Source organism: Phalacrocorax aristotelis, chromosome 6, assembly GCF_949628215.1.
Source record: "Phalacrocorax aristotelis chromosome 6, bGulAri2.1, whole genome shotgun sequence".
In the NCBI taxonomy this organism is placed as follows: Eukaryota; Metazoa; Chordata; class Aves; order Suliformes; family Phalacrocoracidae; genus Phalacrocorax; species Phalacrocorax aristotelis.
The window spans coordinates 14312332-14325253 of record NC_134281.1 but is presented as its reverse complement, the minus strand read 5'-3'; the positions used below and the strand labels follow the sequence as shown (position 1 = coordinate 14325253).

The window sequence follows — 12922 nt, the reverse complement described above, 5'->3', positions numbered from 1 at the left end:
TCTAAGCTGTGCTCCTGGTGCCTGTCCCTGTCCTGTGTGGTGCCCATGCCAGGGGTAGCTGGGGTGGTTGAGTTGGGCACTGACTGGCAGCCTGTGTCCCCAGGGAGAAGATGGGACACCAGGAGAGGATGGGAGGAAGGTAAGGAGCCAAGCCCCGGGTGGTCTCTGTGCATTCTCTGCACAGTCACCACGCACCCAGTGGCTTCTCCCTGCTCGGGTCCAGGAGCATCATTTTGGGGCAGCATCCCTCTAACTCCTCTCCCTCCTGGTTAGGGAGACAAAGGAGACACGGGACCCCCTGGCAGAGATGTGAGTACCTCCCTGCAGAGGAGTGTGGTAATGGGGGTAGTGTGTACATGCACCCACTGGGTACAGACCTGGGCACCCAGGTCCTGGGGGTCACGCTGCTGTCTTGGCAGGGCCGCAATGGTGTCAAGGGTGAGCAGGGGGACAGAGGTGTGCCAGGCCCCCTCGGCCCCCCCGGCCTCCCTGGTGTCACGGGGCAGGTTGGCCCCCCTGGCCAGGTGCGTAGTCCTCGAGCCCATGGTGCCACCTCCAGCCCCTGGAGTCTGGGCTGCCATGAGCGCCCTCAGGGCACTGCCCCATGTCTGTGGGTGCTGGGTGCCATTGCGTCCCCTCTTTGTCTTCTAGGGCTCACCAGGCCTTCGTGGGGTGGCTGGACCAAAGGTAGGTGTGCTCCTGCCCCTGTGCCAGAGGGGATGAATCCTTGGTGGAACTGGCAGGGCTGGACCCTGGCACAGGAGTTGGGGCTGGGCAGCCTGGCTCTGCCCCATCTGATGACTTTGCTGTGTTTCAGGGGGACCCAGGGGAACCTGGACTGCGAGGAGAGCCGGTGAGTACTGACAAGCTGCAAGCACCTTAGGCTGGTGGCAACTGCAGCCTCTGCCCAGGCAGCAACAGCAGTGTTAACTCTGAAACCTACCGAGGACAGCATCAGCACTACTCATTTCACCCACCACACTTCTGTTCATCTTTGCATTTCCTCTGCAAATCTAGGGGCAACCTGGCAAACCTGGAGCACGCGGAGACCCCGGGACTGCAGTGGTGAGTCCCCCCCAGCCTGCTGGGCTGCGACATCAGGCCTGGGGGACAGAGGACCCTCCACAGCCCTTGTGGAGGGAGCAAACCAACACCCACTTTGTTTTTAATGTCTTTTTTTTGCAGAACATTGAACGTAGCCTGGAAGCGCTTGGCATCAAGGTACGTAGTCCCTGCCTGTTGGGCTGTGGGCTGTTCCTGCTGCACAGCAGCACGAAGGACACAGGAGGTGGTGGGAGATCCAAGCAACCTGGGACAGGTTGACGGGGCTGTGAGATGCTGCTGTGGCTGGGTTGCACTGACCCCCCAACTGGTGGCTCTTTCCTCCCTCCCAGGTTTCATCCCTGAAGGAGCTCACGGGTGCCTACGACGGGAGCTCAGACTCATTTCTGCCAGTGTCTGAGCGGCTGCGGGGGCAGAAAGGCAGCCAGGGGGAGCCAGGAGAGAGGGGTCCTCCAGGCAGAGAAGTGAGTGGAGCTGGGCTTGATGCTGTGCCCAGACATGCTCCCCTGCTCCCCCGCTCCCCCTTACCCAGGCTGGCTATGGGGGCCGCATGGCAAGCTCAGCCCTGGGATGTTCAGGGGACCTGACAGCCCCTGCACAGAGCTGGTTCTGGCAGCACAGTGTTATGTTTTGCAGGGTTCCTTAGGCTTCCCTGGTGAGCGAGGACCCAAAGGTGACAAGGGGGACCCAGGTGCACCTGGCCCCCAGGGCCCCACAGGCCGTGCTGTGGGTGAGCGGGGTCCTGAGGGGCCGCCTGGGCAGCCAGGGGAGCCTGGCAAGCCGGGCATCCCTGGGGTGCCAGGCCGGGCTGGGGAGCTGGGAGAGGCTGGGCGACCCGGCGAGAAGGTGAGTGTGTGTGGAGGCATGGGGCTGGGGTTTGGGGAAGGGGCTTGGGGACAGCCCCATGATGGCCACTGCGTTATTTTCCCAGGGCGACCGGGGTGAGAAGGGCGACCGGGGTGAGCAGGTGAGCTGTGCACCTCTCAGGGGGACGGAGGGCTCTCCAGGCAGAAGCGGGATACCCTGTAGGGACTAGAAGTGGCCATACCAGGATGGCTCTGCTCCCCCATGCCCTGCCATCCCTTTGATGCTCAACCTATTTTTCTCCCCATCCCAGGGCAGGGACGGCATGCCTGGCCCCCCAGGGCCCCCGGGGCCCAAGGTAGGTGATGACTGCTCTGGGGGACCACCCCCAAGGGATGCCGGCATGCACTTCCAGGGATGGATGGCCACATCCAGTCCCCTGGTATAGGGGCTTGGGGAGGGCTGTGTCCCTGCGGGGACCTTTCTGGGCTCCCCTGGGTGCCAGCCCTGACTGTGCCCTGCCTGCAGGCAGACGTGGTGGAGGGCAGCCTGACGGGCTTCCCAGGCGAGCGTGGCCCTGCCGGACCCAAGGGAGCAAAGGTGTGTGGCTGGGCAGAAAGGTGTGGGGCAGGCAAGGTGACTGAGCCAGGGACAACACGATGAGCTGGGCTGGGACTGAGGATGGTGGTGGGGCAGGCATCCCCAGGGGGGCAGCAGGGGCTGATGGCATCTGTCTTCTTCCCGATGCAGGGTGAGCCGGGAGCCGAGGGCGAGCGGGGATCCAAAGGAGATAAGGTCTGCGGTTGCAAGCCTCCCGCTGCCAGTGGGGCAGCCCCATGGAGCAAAGCCTTGTGTGGGAGCACTGCTGGAAGCACCCCACTTTGGGTGTCAGCAGGCCCTGGGGTGGGATGGGAAGGCCACTACCTGTCCTACGACCCTGTGCTTGTCACCGCTGCAGGGTGAGAGTGGCCTGCGGGGCGAGCGAGGGGAGCCCGGTGAGAAAGGCAGGGATGGTGCCCCAGTGAGTACCGCACTGTCCCCCCGCCTGGTGCTGTCCCCAGACCGCTGACCCCTGCCTGGCACTGACCCTGTCCTCATCTCTTGCTCCAGGGTCTCCTGGGTGAAAGAGGGCTGGCTGGCCCCGAGGGGAAGCCGGTGAGTGGGGACATGGTGGGGGGATGTGGGCTGGAACAGGGGGAAGGTCCTGTGGTCCCACACCAGCCACCACTGGCTCCAGAGGGAGCATTCATGTCTCGTTCATCTCCTTCCCATCTCTGCATAGGGCCTGTGGGGCTTTAGTGGGCTTCCCCCACCCCCAATAAGTGTCCCTGGCTGGGTACCACACACCATGAACAGGGAGCATTTGGGAGGGCAGGCAGGGCTGTTTGGGGGTGGTGGGCTCCCACTTGCCTGCTGACTCTGACATGGTTCTTTTCAGGGCTTGCCAGGCTTCCCCGGCGTGCTGGGACGCCCGGTAGGTGTCTGTGTACCCCTGCATATCACTGTGCCCCCCTGCCTCAACATGCAGCCAGGGTGATCCTGGCCATGGGGGCTGGTTGAAGCTGTGGGGGCCACCCTGCTGGCTGGGTGGGTGCTTGGCCCCAGGCGTCTTGCCAGCAGCTGGCCAGTCTTGTCCTCACTTGGTGTGGGTGCTTACCAGAGCTGCTGACACTGTCAGGGTCTCCTCTCCCAGGGAACACCCCATGCACCCACTGGGAAAACTTATCCTTGCAGTGACCCCATCTCTTCCTCCCTTCAGGGCAGCCAGGGAGACCCAGGACCCCCAGGACCCCCGGTAAGAAGCCACCCTGTGCCATGTGCAGGGGACTGTCATGCTAGGGAGATGCCAGACAGTGGGTGTCCCCCCAGGGAGCAGGGAGGGGTGGCAGTGCTGGGACCATGCTGCTTCACTGCCCTCTCCCCATCCTGTGCCAACAACAAGCCCTGTCCCAACTTAATGTCCCCTTGTCCCCTGCAGGGTAGTGCTGGCCCACCAGGGACACAGGGCCCACCTGGAAGCAAGGTAAGGCATCAGCATCATCACATCTGACCTGGCAGAGGAAAGCGGTGCCTTGACAGATTTGGGGGTTGGAGGGAGGGCCACATTTCAGGACATTTTGGGCTGGAAGGAGGGGCATTTCTGGCTGGCCCCCTTCCAGATCCAGCTGGCCCTGGGGAACAGCCCCATGGCAGGCATGGGGATGTGACCATGGTGGCTGGTGGGTCAGTGTGGTGGGACTGACGCAGGTGCTCTCTTTGCAGGGTGATCCGGGGGAACCTGGCTCCAGCATCCGGGTGAGCACTTGTGCCTTCCCCACCAGCACCCATTTGGCCCCGCCCAAAGCTGCCATGCACCTTCCCATGGGGGCAGCCGAGGTCCCGGCTGTGCCAGGGCAGTGTGCCATCCCCTCTGATGCAGCTGTTACAATTGCAGGGCTTGCCTGGTCCCCAAGGAAGCATGGGGCTGCCTGGCCCCCCTGGCCCCCCTGGCCCGGGGGTAGGTATTTGCAGGACCCCTCAGTCCCTCAACCTGTCCCTTGGCCATTCCCTGTAGCCTGGGCTACAGCTTAAGTTCTGCTAATGTCTCCCTTGCAGGGCCCACCAGGTGCCTCTGGGCTGCCAGGACAAGTGGTGAGTGTGTTTTCCTCCACTGCCTGGCTGCCATCAGTATGGGCACTCAGGGCTACTTGGGGGGCTGTAGGACCCTTATGCCCCAGCCCCACTCTTACCACCCACAGGGGGAGACCGGGAAGCCAGGTGTGCCAGGCAGGGACGGCATGCCGGGGAAGGACGGCGAGGCAGGGATGCCTGGGAAGATGGTACGTTGCTGCTCACCTCATCCGGTCCCAGCAGGAGCCCCATGGGGCTCAGCATGGGGTGTCCGCATCTGAGGCTGAGGGCTGTGCCCTTGTGCCAGGGCATGCCGGGACCTTCAGGCCCTGCTGGTCCCAAGGGAGAGCCAGGGAATGCTGGAGCCCCAGGGCAGGTGAGTGCAGAGCTGCCTCCTCAGTGGCCGGGAGCTTCCCTGATGTTCCTAGGCTGGGATGAGGGGGAGCATCCCCATGCAGCCCTGCTCACCTGCCTCCTCTCTCCTCTGTGCCTCAGGCCATCACTGGCCCTCCCGGTGTCAAAGGTGAGAAGGTAAGGAGCCAGGGTGCGAGGTGGAGGGACTCCCACCCCTGTGTGCTGCTGAAGCCACCAGGGCTGGGGTGGGCAAGGGTCCGCAGTGTGCCGGCACCCACTGTGGGCATGCCTGAGCACCCGTGTGTTGTTGCAGGGCGAGCCGGCATTGCTGGAGGGCGTGCTGCTGGGAGAACCTGTGAGTTGGCCCCATTAACCTTGTCCTTCCTATTAACATCATCCTCTCCATTAACCTTATCCCTCCTACTACCACTCCTGCCTTTTGTGGGGTGAGCCAGCTCTGAGGCCTCCCCCTCCCCTAACACTGCTCTCCCCCTGGCAGGGCTCCAAGGGTGACCGAGGCTTGCCGGGCCCCAAGGGCGAGAAGGTGAGTGCCACCCCGAGGGGTGGCAGGGAGGGGGCCGTGGGGGGCCTTGGGCTCCCTGGCTGCCTGGCCACAGTGCAGGGATCCAGCTGCAGCTGCTTCCCCAGTACATCATCACACACCCCTGCTTTTTACTTGTTTCCCCCTGACAGGGAGAGCCAGGAAGATTCGGGGAGCCAGGGGATCCTGGGGAAGACGTGAGTAGGAGGCACATGGGTGGCTGGGGCATGGATGCCATCAGAGGTGGGGGGCAACCTGCACCCTTGTCACCTACTGCCCAGACCTTCCTAGTGGCTTGGTGTCTTTACAGGGAGCCAAGGGGTCCACCGGAGCCAAAGGGGAGAAGGTATGTGTCCCCTGCTCCCAGGGGCCACTCCAGGTGTCGCGGTGCCACTGGCACGCCTGCGCCTGCCAGCAAGGGGCACTGTGCCATGCGCTGTCTGCCACCATGCAGGGATCACCAGGTGTCGGTGTGCAGGGGCCGCCAGGACAGGACGGGCCTCTGGGCTTGAAGGTAACCCCTGTCCCCATGTCACCCTGGCTCTCACCACATCCCCAATGCCTGGGTGCTGTTCTGGCTTGGCTGGCCAAGGGAGAAGCATGCTCCTGAGGGTCTGTGTTCATGAGCCCTATCCTTTTCTTCCCTGCTCCAGGGTGACATCGGCTTGCCAGGACTACCAGGACCCCCAGGTGTGGCAGGCATCGCTGGGACGCCGGGACAGCCAGGCCTGAGAGGGGACAATGGGCAGCCTGGCCCACCAGGCCCCCCAGGAGAGAGGGTAAAGGCTACAGCCAGCACCTCTCCTCACTGGTCCCAGTGACCGTGGACCCCTGGGCAGTGTCAGTGGGGTACCTGCAAACCCCATTGCCTCCCAGCCACAGTCCCTGCCCACTCACTGGTGTTTTTCTGCTAGGGTTTGATCGGCTTTCCTGGGAGAGATGGCACCCCTGGACCACCAGGACCCATGGGGCCCCCAGGGCCAGCCGTGAGTATGGAGCTCCAGTGCTACAGCATTTTTGGGGGTGCAGGCTCTACCCTGGCTCTCCCCCATCTTGGGCAGGATGATGGGGACCCATCCTGCACCTTCCCAGCTCCTGGGGCTGGGGGTTGCTGGGGGCTCCAGTGCAGGGGCAAGATCCGCTGTGGCTCCCACCCAGGGATGCTTCACAGGGCACCTGGGATCGCCTTCTCCCATAGCTTGCTGACCGCTCTCCTTTCTTTTAGGGCATACAAGGGGCATCTGGCCTGAAGGGTGACAAGGTAGGATGGGGGGCAGCCCTAAAGCATGAGGGGTGGGGATCTGCTCCTCTCATGGGGTGTCGCTGCTGCAGCCACCCTCCAGGGGATACTGAGCCCACTCTGGATGGTGGCACATGGGAGCCTGCTTTTTGCCAGGCATCTGGGGAGGTGGCAGGGACTGTGGGGTGTCCTGTGGCATGGTGGGGGACATGACATGGCTGGGAGGAATGGTGGGCAGCAAGGACAGGAATGAGCTCTTGCCTTCCCCCTGGCAGGGTGCTCCAGGGGCTGGGCTGCCAGGAGCCAGAGGTGAGCGTGGAGACCCAGGGCCACGGGTAAGTAATGTCATGGGCCCTCTGTGTCCCCACCACAGTCCACCATGTCTCCACCTCTGGGGATGGGAAATCCCATGGTGCCATCCCTAAGGGGATGGTGAGCCAGCGCCATGCCTGTCTCTGGGGTAGGGTGATGCTAGGGGTGCCCTTATCCCAGACCCCCTTCTCACAACCCTTTCTTCTTGCAGGGTGAAGATGGGCGACCAGGGCCAGAAGGGGATCGCGGGCCAGCGGTAAATACCCCACTCCCCAGCTGTACCCCTGTCCAGGTCCCTCCCTGACCATCCCTATCCTCTCCCCTCTCTCCCCTCTCTCCCGCAGGGCTTGCCTGGGAACCGGGGAGAGCGTGGGGACAAGGTAAGGGACTCTGGGGGCTGGGGAGCCAGGCAGGGCGAACACCCAGGGTTTGTGGTCACCAGGGAGCTGCTGCCCGCTTCCCACCGTGCATCCTGGCACCATGTCACCATCTTGTCTTCCTCACAGGGAGACGTTGGGGCCCCAGGGCTCAAAGGAGACAAGGTGAGTCCCCAAGGTGAGGGGCAGTGGGTGGGAGGTCAGCAGTGCTAGTCTGCCCACTCACCCCTGTCTCTCTTCTTTGGGTGTCCAGGGTGATACTGTTGTGGTGGAGGGGCCTGCTGGAGTGCGGGGCAGCAAGGGGGAGCCGGTAAGAGCTGTCCCCATGTCCCCATCCTTGCTGTCCCCATCCTCGCTGTCCCCTTTTGCTTTGTCCCTCTTGTCCTGATGAGCAGGGGCCCTCCTGTGCATCCCTCTTCCAAAGACCCCACCTGCCCTCCTCCTGGCACATGGCAGCTCCAGCCCTACGGGTTTGATCCTTCACCCCCTCTCCTGAATGGCACAGGATAGCCCCCACACACCTCTGCCTGCCAGAAGAGCTGGGGGGTTTCTTGCTTCCAGGAGACCCTCCCTTGCAGAGCACACTGTCCCTTCTCCTTCAGCCACTCTACAGACCCCCATGTCCCTGCCCCAGGTGGGGTCTGTCCTCCCCACCCTGCCATGTGTCTGAGTGTCTACCCATTCCCTGATCCCTGTGTTTCTTTCTTTGCAGGGAGAGCGTGGCCTGAAGGGCACAGAAGGGGACAAGGGGGACAAGGGGGAGCAAGGCATGCCTGGAGAGAAGGTACAGGGCTGGAGGCACTTGTGTGTGGCTGGGGGCTGCTGGGTTGGGCACCATAGGCAATGGATAGAGGGACCAAGGCATGATGGCATCCCTGTGCCCCATATGCTGGTGCTTGTGGGCATCCTGGCATGGTGCTTGGCACCCCAGCCAGGGGATCTGCCAGAGCCAGCCTCAGAGGTCACCATGGCTTTGCTGTGGCTGTGTAGTGGCCAGAGCTCTCCCTCCTGCCCTGTGTCAATCTGGGTTTCTGCTTGCAGGGGGCGAGGGGCGAGCAAGGCGAGAAGGGCTCCACAGGCTTCCCTGGGGCACGTGGCCCTGGTGGGCAGAAGGTAAGGAGCTGAGCATCTTCCACTGCTGGGAGTGCTGGAGGCACTGTCCCCCTCACCTGCCCTGACTGATGCTTCTGCCTTCCCCAGGGAGAGGTTGGAGCGTTGGGAGAGCCTGGCGAGCCGGTGAGAAGCCACATCTTAGTGCTGCTGCCACCCCACTGCGGGGCAGGAGTGGACCCCCATCACTCTGTATGCTCTTTTGCAGGGCCAGCCTGGCCGCGATGGGATCCCTGGAGCCCGGGGAGAGAAGGGAGACATGGGACCCTATGGCATGCGCGGTCCCAAGGTGGGTTAGTCCCTCTGCCCGCTGGTGTTCTCCCGGCCAGGACCCGTGCCAGCTCAGTGTGGCTCTGACTCCCCTCCTCATCCTTGCAGGGTGACCGGGGCATGAAAGGTGCCTGTGGCATTGATGGGGACAAGGGTGAGAAGGTGAGTGGGTGCCCATGGGGTGCCACAGAGGCCTGGATGTTGCCCTTTGGATCACCTCTGCCAGCTGGGGGGAGCAGGGAGGTGGCCGAGGCCAGACCTCAGCCCTGCAGCAGGGGCACGGGGTTCCCTCCTCTGCCTGCAGCTCTGGGGTGTGCACTGAGGGGCACAGGACTGACTGCCCTGCCTCTCTCCTGCCTGCTGTAGGGAGAGCCGGGGATCCCAGGGCGCTCAGGGCTGCCAGGGAGGAAAGGCGAGCCGGTAAGCACTCTGCTGACGCCAAGGTGGAACAGGAATGCGCAGCTGGTGGCTGACAGACATCTGCTTTGTCCCCCAGGGAGAGCTGGGTCTGTCGGGGCCACCAGGCACCCCTGGGAAGGAGGGGCTCATGGGACCCAAGGTAGGTCAGGGTGGTGCTGGGAAAAGCTGTGCTGGCACTTCAACTCCCTGTCTGCCTGTCCCTGTCTGCCTGACCCCGCTGCCCGTTCCTTCCTCTTCACAGGGTGACCGGGGATTCGATGGGCAGCAGGGAGCCAAAGGAGACCAGGGGGAGAAAGGAGACCGGGTGAGTGGGCTGGAAGGGACAGTATGCCTTGCACCACATTGCATTTACCAGGAGCTGGCCTTGATCAGAAGCTCATCATAGCCTGATGCTCCCAGAAGAGCCATCTGGTGCTGCTCTAAATTATGTCACTAAACTATACATGACAATAAATCCCCATTCTTTACAAGAAGGCTCTGGTGCCAGTGCTTTGGGGATGCTCACCTGCAGGGTTGGAAGATGCCCATGGCACCTGATCTGGGGCTGGGGGGTTCCGACACCCCTGGCCTCACCCTCTGCTGTCCCACAGGGTGCCCCAGGCATTATCGGTGGCCCTGGTCCCCGGGGTAGTGACGGTGCTCCTGGCCCCCCCGGACCTCCAGGAAACGTTGGCGCACGAGGTCCCGAGGGCATACAGGGCCAGAAGGTGAGTCCCCACCACTGGTGGTCAGTCCCACTCTGGGTGGCGTGAGTAGTGGAGGACCCTGTCCCTGGAGTGGGCAAGGGATTGGTGGCATCAGGAGCCCTCTCCCAGCTCTGTCAGGAAAAGCAGCACATTCATGGTGCTGGAGGGAGCAGAGAGGCTCCAGAGCCACTAGCCAGATCACGAGCATTTGTCCTTTGCAGGGGGAGAGAGGCCCCCCTGGACAGTCAGTACAGGGGGCCCGTGGCGTACCTGGTATCCCTGGTGAGAGAGGAGAGCAGGTGGGTGAGCGGGTCCCTGGCCCTGCCTGGGTGAGTCCCAGCCAGGGCCAGCCTCCCACCTTGCTTCTGCTTGTCCCTAGGGCAGTCCCGGCATCCAGGGGCTCCGTGGGGAGAAGGGGGAGCCAGGCATGACGGTAAGGAGCCAGAAGGGAACTGGTATAGGCTCGCAGTGCTCAGGTCACTGGGGTGGGAAGGGGTGCCAGATCTGTCCTGCTGCCACTGATGGAGAGGCTTCCCCCACCACCGAGCTCTGCTGGGGCCTGGAGAAAGGGTTTTTCCTCCTCTCTAACTGCACCATCCCCCATTGCGATGTGGGTCCTTTGCTCCTCCATGTGCCCGGCAGGAGGAGGAGATCCGTGCCTTCGTCAGGCAGGAGATGAACCAGCACTGTGGTGAGCATCCCCCACCACTGCCCTGGGGTCAGGGGTCTGGCCCCCACTGCCCCTGACCCCACGCCCCATCTCTCCCATAGCCTGCGGTGGCCACTTCCCACAGCACCTGGATTCACGTGAGCACTCAGGTTGTGACTCTCCCTTCCTAGCCCCCTGCCCTATGTGTGTGGCACCGAAGGGGTCCCGGCACCCAGGTGTGCTGCCAGTTTTGGGTGCTCTGGAGGCAGCTGGGACCCTCCAGGACCCCCTCAGTTGGGCCCAGCATCAGTACAGGACTGTGCACAGGGAGAAGTGATGATGCAGGGCAGAAGTGATGGTGCAGCAGGGATTCCTGGGGCAGCCAGTTCGGGATAGTGCCAATGGGGTCTGGGCACTGCCAGGGTGTGTCCGATTGAGAAGGGACCATGGTGACTGCGCCCCATCCATGCTTGGGTGCTAGAGCTGGGGCAGGTGGGCTTGCAGGGGCCAGGACTGCTGGATAGGAGGGTGGGCTGCAGGATTAGGTTGGAGGAATGGGGGGGCAAGGGGTGGGCTGGGATGAGGTGGGGTGCTTTCTTTCCAAGGAGGCTGGGGGACTCAGGCCAGGAGCAGCCTCCACACTGCCCAGGGAGGAGGAAGAAGCATCCGCCAGGAGAGGGAGCACGGCCAAAGAGGTGATGGAGAGCTCAGAGGACCTACAAGATCTGGCCCCAAGGGCACATGTGCCTCCCCGTGCCCATAGTCATCCCAATCCTACTGGGCTCCCAGCAGGCGCTGTCTCACTGGGCAGCAGCTTCTCCTGCCTGTCCTTCTGCCGGAAATTCCTGGCAGCCCTGGTCTGCGGTGCAGAGAGGAGGTGTCCTCAGGCACCCCATTCCAGGCTGTGTACCCTGGCATGTTGCAGCAGTGCTGGGGCAGCGCTGGGCTTCTCTGCACGTGCAAGGGGTGTTTTCCCCCTGGGAGCCAGGGGGGAAGTGCCCTTGGATGCCCCCACATCCATCCTGATGCCTGCATGGTGTCCTTCCCCCTTGCAGGGCGATTCCCCACCCAGCCATTCCCAGCTGGCAGCGCTCACCCAGTCCCTGTGCTCAAGTTGTCACACGCTGAGGAAGAGGAGAGTGAGTGTCATCCCTGTGCTTTTAGTTCCCATCCCCCTTTTTACCCTGCTCCATGTGTGTGACCAGTCATGTCCCTGCCTTCTGCTCATAGGCACTGAGGGATAATCTCAGTGGCAATGCTGCCAGTCCTAGGGGGCTTTAATTAAAGAGCAGGGAAAATAGAGGGCAGCAAGGAGTGTGTGTGCATGCGTGTATGTGTGTGCAGGCATGCACAGGTGTGTGCTGTGCGCATGCAGGCGTGTGCAGCGCCAGGGCTGTGGCTGGGGGAGCAGGATGGAGCAGGAGGTGAAGGCTCATGCCCAGCGCTGTCTCCCAGGGCAGGATACACAGATCATGCTTGACACTGACGACCTTGAGTATGAGAGCCTGTATGGGGAGGAGGAGGACTACGACGAGGTCCCAGAGATGGACAGCTTGGAGCAGCCCGTGATGAGCGGTGAGCTTCCCTGCACCTGCCTGGCACCAAGGGTGAAGCCACTGGGGGTGACCATGGGACTGCCCAGGCTTTGCTGGGGTGATGCCTCCACATCCTGCCTTGCAGCAGATCCCCATGCCCTCTGGCTGGGGGAATTTGGAATTTGCAGCCCTCTTGCTGGCACCCAGGCAGGGTGTGCGTTTCCCATCGCAGCACTGTGCCGCACACGCTGTTCAGACCTTGTGCTCCACCCCCCTCAATGAAGCTGTCACCCAGCAGTGAAAGGTAGTTTGCTGGGCTGGTGGGACCTAAAGTCCCCAGGAGAGCAGGGAAGCCCTGGTAGCAGCAGCAGCATGCAGAGGGTCCTTCCAGTACACTTCCAAGGATGCTTTGGCCATCGTGTCCCTATGCCACCTTCCTCCCAGCTCTATCTCCAGCCTTTGCTGGGAGCTGCCTCTGGGAGAGGGCTTGCACAGAGCAGCGTCTCCTGCCCTCACTCCCAGCACTTGGGCAGGGCATGATGATGTCCCCTCTAGCCAAACCCTGCTGCACTCATCCAGGAACCATTCCCTGCCTTCCCCTCCTGGGGTTTTTCTTCCTCTGCCAAGTGGGTCCAGCTGCCTCCACTGCTGTTGGGCTGCCAGCTCCTGCCTGCCCTCACTATTGCTGTTTGCCGCCTGCAGCCAAGCCCTGCAGCCTGTTGCTGGATGAGGGGGACTGCCAGCGCTACACGCTACGGTGGTACTATAACCAAAGAGTCTCCGAGTGCCGGCCCTTCATCTACAGCGGCTGCCGGGGCAACCGCAACCGCTTCAACAGCAAGGAGGAGTGCGAGCTGCACTGCGGGCAGCACCCAGGGGCAGGTAGGCATGGCATGGGCCTGGCCACTGGCACCGGCGTGTCTGACAGCATCCCTACCAGGTGCTGTGGGCT

The 12922-nt window shown here is 62.9% G+C and overlaps 1 protein-coding gene across 1 annotated transcript in view; it reads left to right on the top strand.

Moving 5' to 3' along the window:
• COL7A1 (collagen type VII alpha 1 chain) overlaps positions 1–12922 on the top strand; it is a 30718-nt gene that overhangs the window by 16738 nt on the left and 1058 nt on the right. The window contains exons 66-119 of the mRNA XM_075096050.1: positions 104–139; positions 274–309; positions 420–524; positions 652–687; positions 818–853; positions 1018–1065; positions 1186–1221; positions 1395–1526; positions 1699–1908; positions 1994–2029; positions 2180–2224; positions 2395–2466; positions 2617–2661; positions 2825–2887; positions 2977–3021; positions 3305–3340; positions 3626–3661; positions 3845–3889; positions 4129–4161; positions 4301–4363; positions 4462–4497; positions 4605–4685; positions 4784–4852; positions 4972–5007; positions 5144–5185; positions 5330–5374; positions 5524–5568; positions 5682–5717; positions 5826–5885; positions 6025–6150; positions 6286–6357; positions 6597–6632; positions 6887–6946; positions 7135–7179; positions 7268–7303; positions 7430–7465; positions 7554–7610; positions 8013–8084; positions 8342–8413; positions 8501–8536; positions 8619–8699; positions 8789–8842; positions 9047–9100; positions 9177–9239; positions 9342–9404; positions 9691–9807; positions 10008–10085; positions 10166–10219; positions 10429–10477; positions 10558–10605; positions 11041–11130; positions 11491–11574; positions 11891–12010; positions 12673–12852. Of these exons, the coding sequence (XP_074952151.1) occupies positions 104–139; positions 274–309; positions 420–524; positions 652–687; positions 818–853; positions 1018–1065; positions 1186–1221; positions 1395–1526; positions 1699–1908; positions 1994–2029; positions 2180–2224; positions 2395–2466; positions 2617–2661; positions 2825–2887; positions 2977–3021; positions 3305–3340; positions 3626–3661; positions 3845–3889; positions 4129–4161; positions 4301–4363; positions 4462–4497; positions 4605–4685; positions 4784–4852; positions 4972–5007; positions 5144–5185; positions 5330–5374; positions 5524–5568; positions 5682–5717; positions 5826–5885; positions 6025–6150; positions 6286–6357; positions 6597–6632; positions 6887–6946; positions 7135–7179; positions 7268–7303; positions 7430–7465; positions 7554–7610; positions 8013–8084; positions 8342–8413; positions 8501–8536; positions 8619–8699; positions 8789–8842; positions 9047–9100; positions 9177–9239; positions 9342–9404; positions 9691–9807; positions 10008–10085; positions 10166–10219; positions 10429–10477; positions 10558–10605; positions 11041–11130; positions 11491–11574; positions 11891–12010; positions 12673–12852 (3427 nt within the window). The remainder of the gene's footprint in view (positions 1–103; positions 140–273; positions 310–419; positions 525–651; positions 688–817; positions 854–1017; positions 1066–1185; positions 1222–1394; positions 1527–1698; positions 1909–1993; positions 2030–2179; positions 2225–2394; positions 2467–2616; positions 2662–2824; positions 2888–2976; positions 3022–3304; positions 3341–3625; positions 3662–3844; positions 3890–4128; positions 4162–4300; positions 4364–4461; positions 4498–4604; positions 4686–4783; positions 4853–4971; positions 5008–5143; positions 5186–5329; positions 5375–5523; positions 5569–5681; positions 5718–5825; positions 5886–6024; positions 6151–6285; positions 6358–6596; positions 6633–6886; positions 6947–7134; positions 7180–7267; positions 7304–7429; positions 7466–7553; positions 7611–8012; positions 8085–8341; positions 8414–8500; positions 8537–8618; positions 8700–8788; positions 8843–9046; positions 9101–9176; positions 9240–9341; positions 9405–9690; positions 9808–10007; positions 10086–10165; positions 10220–10428; positions 10478–10557; positions 10606–11040; positions 11131–11490; positions 11575–11890; positions 12011–12672; positions 12853–12922) is intronic.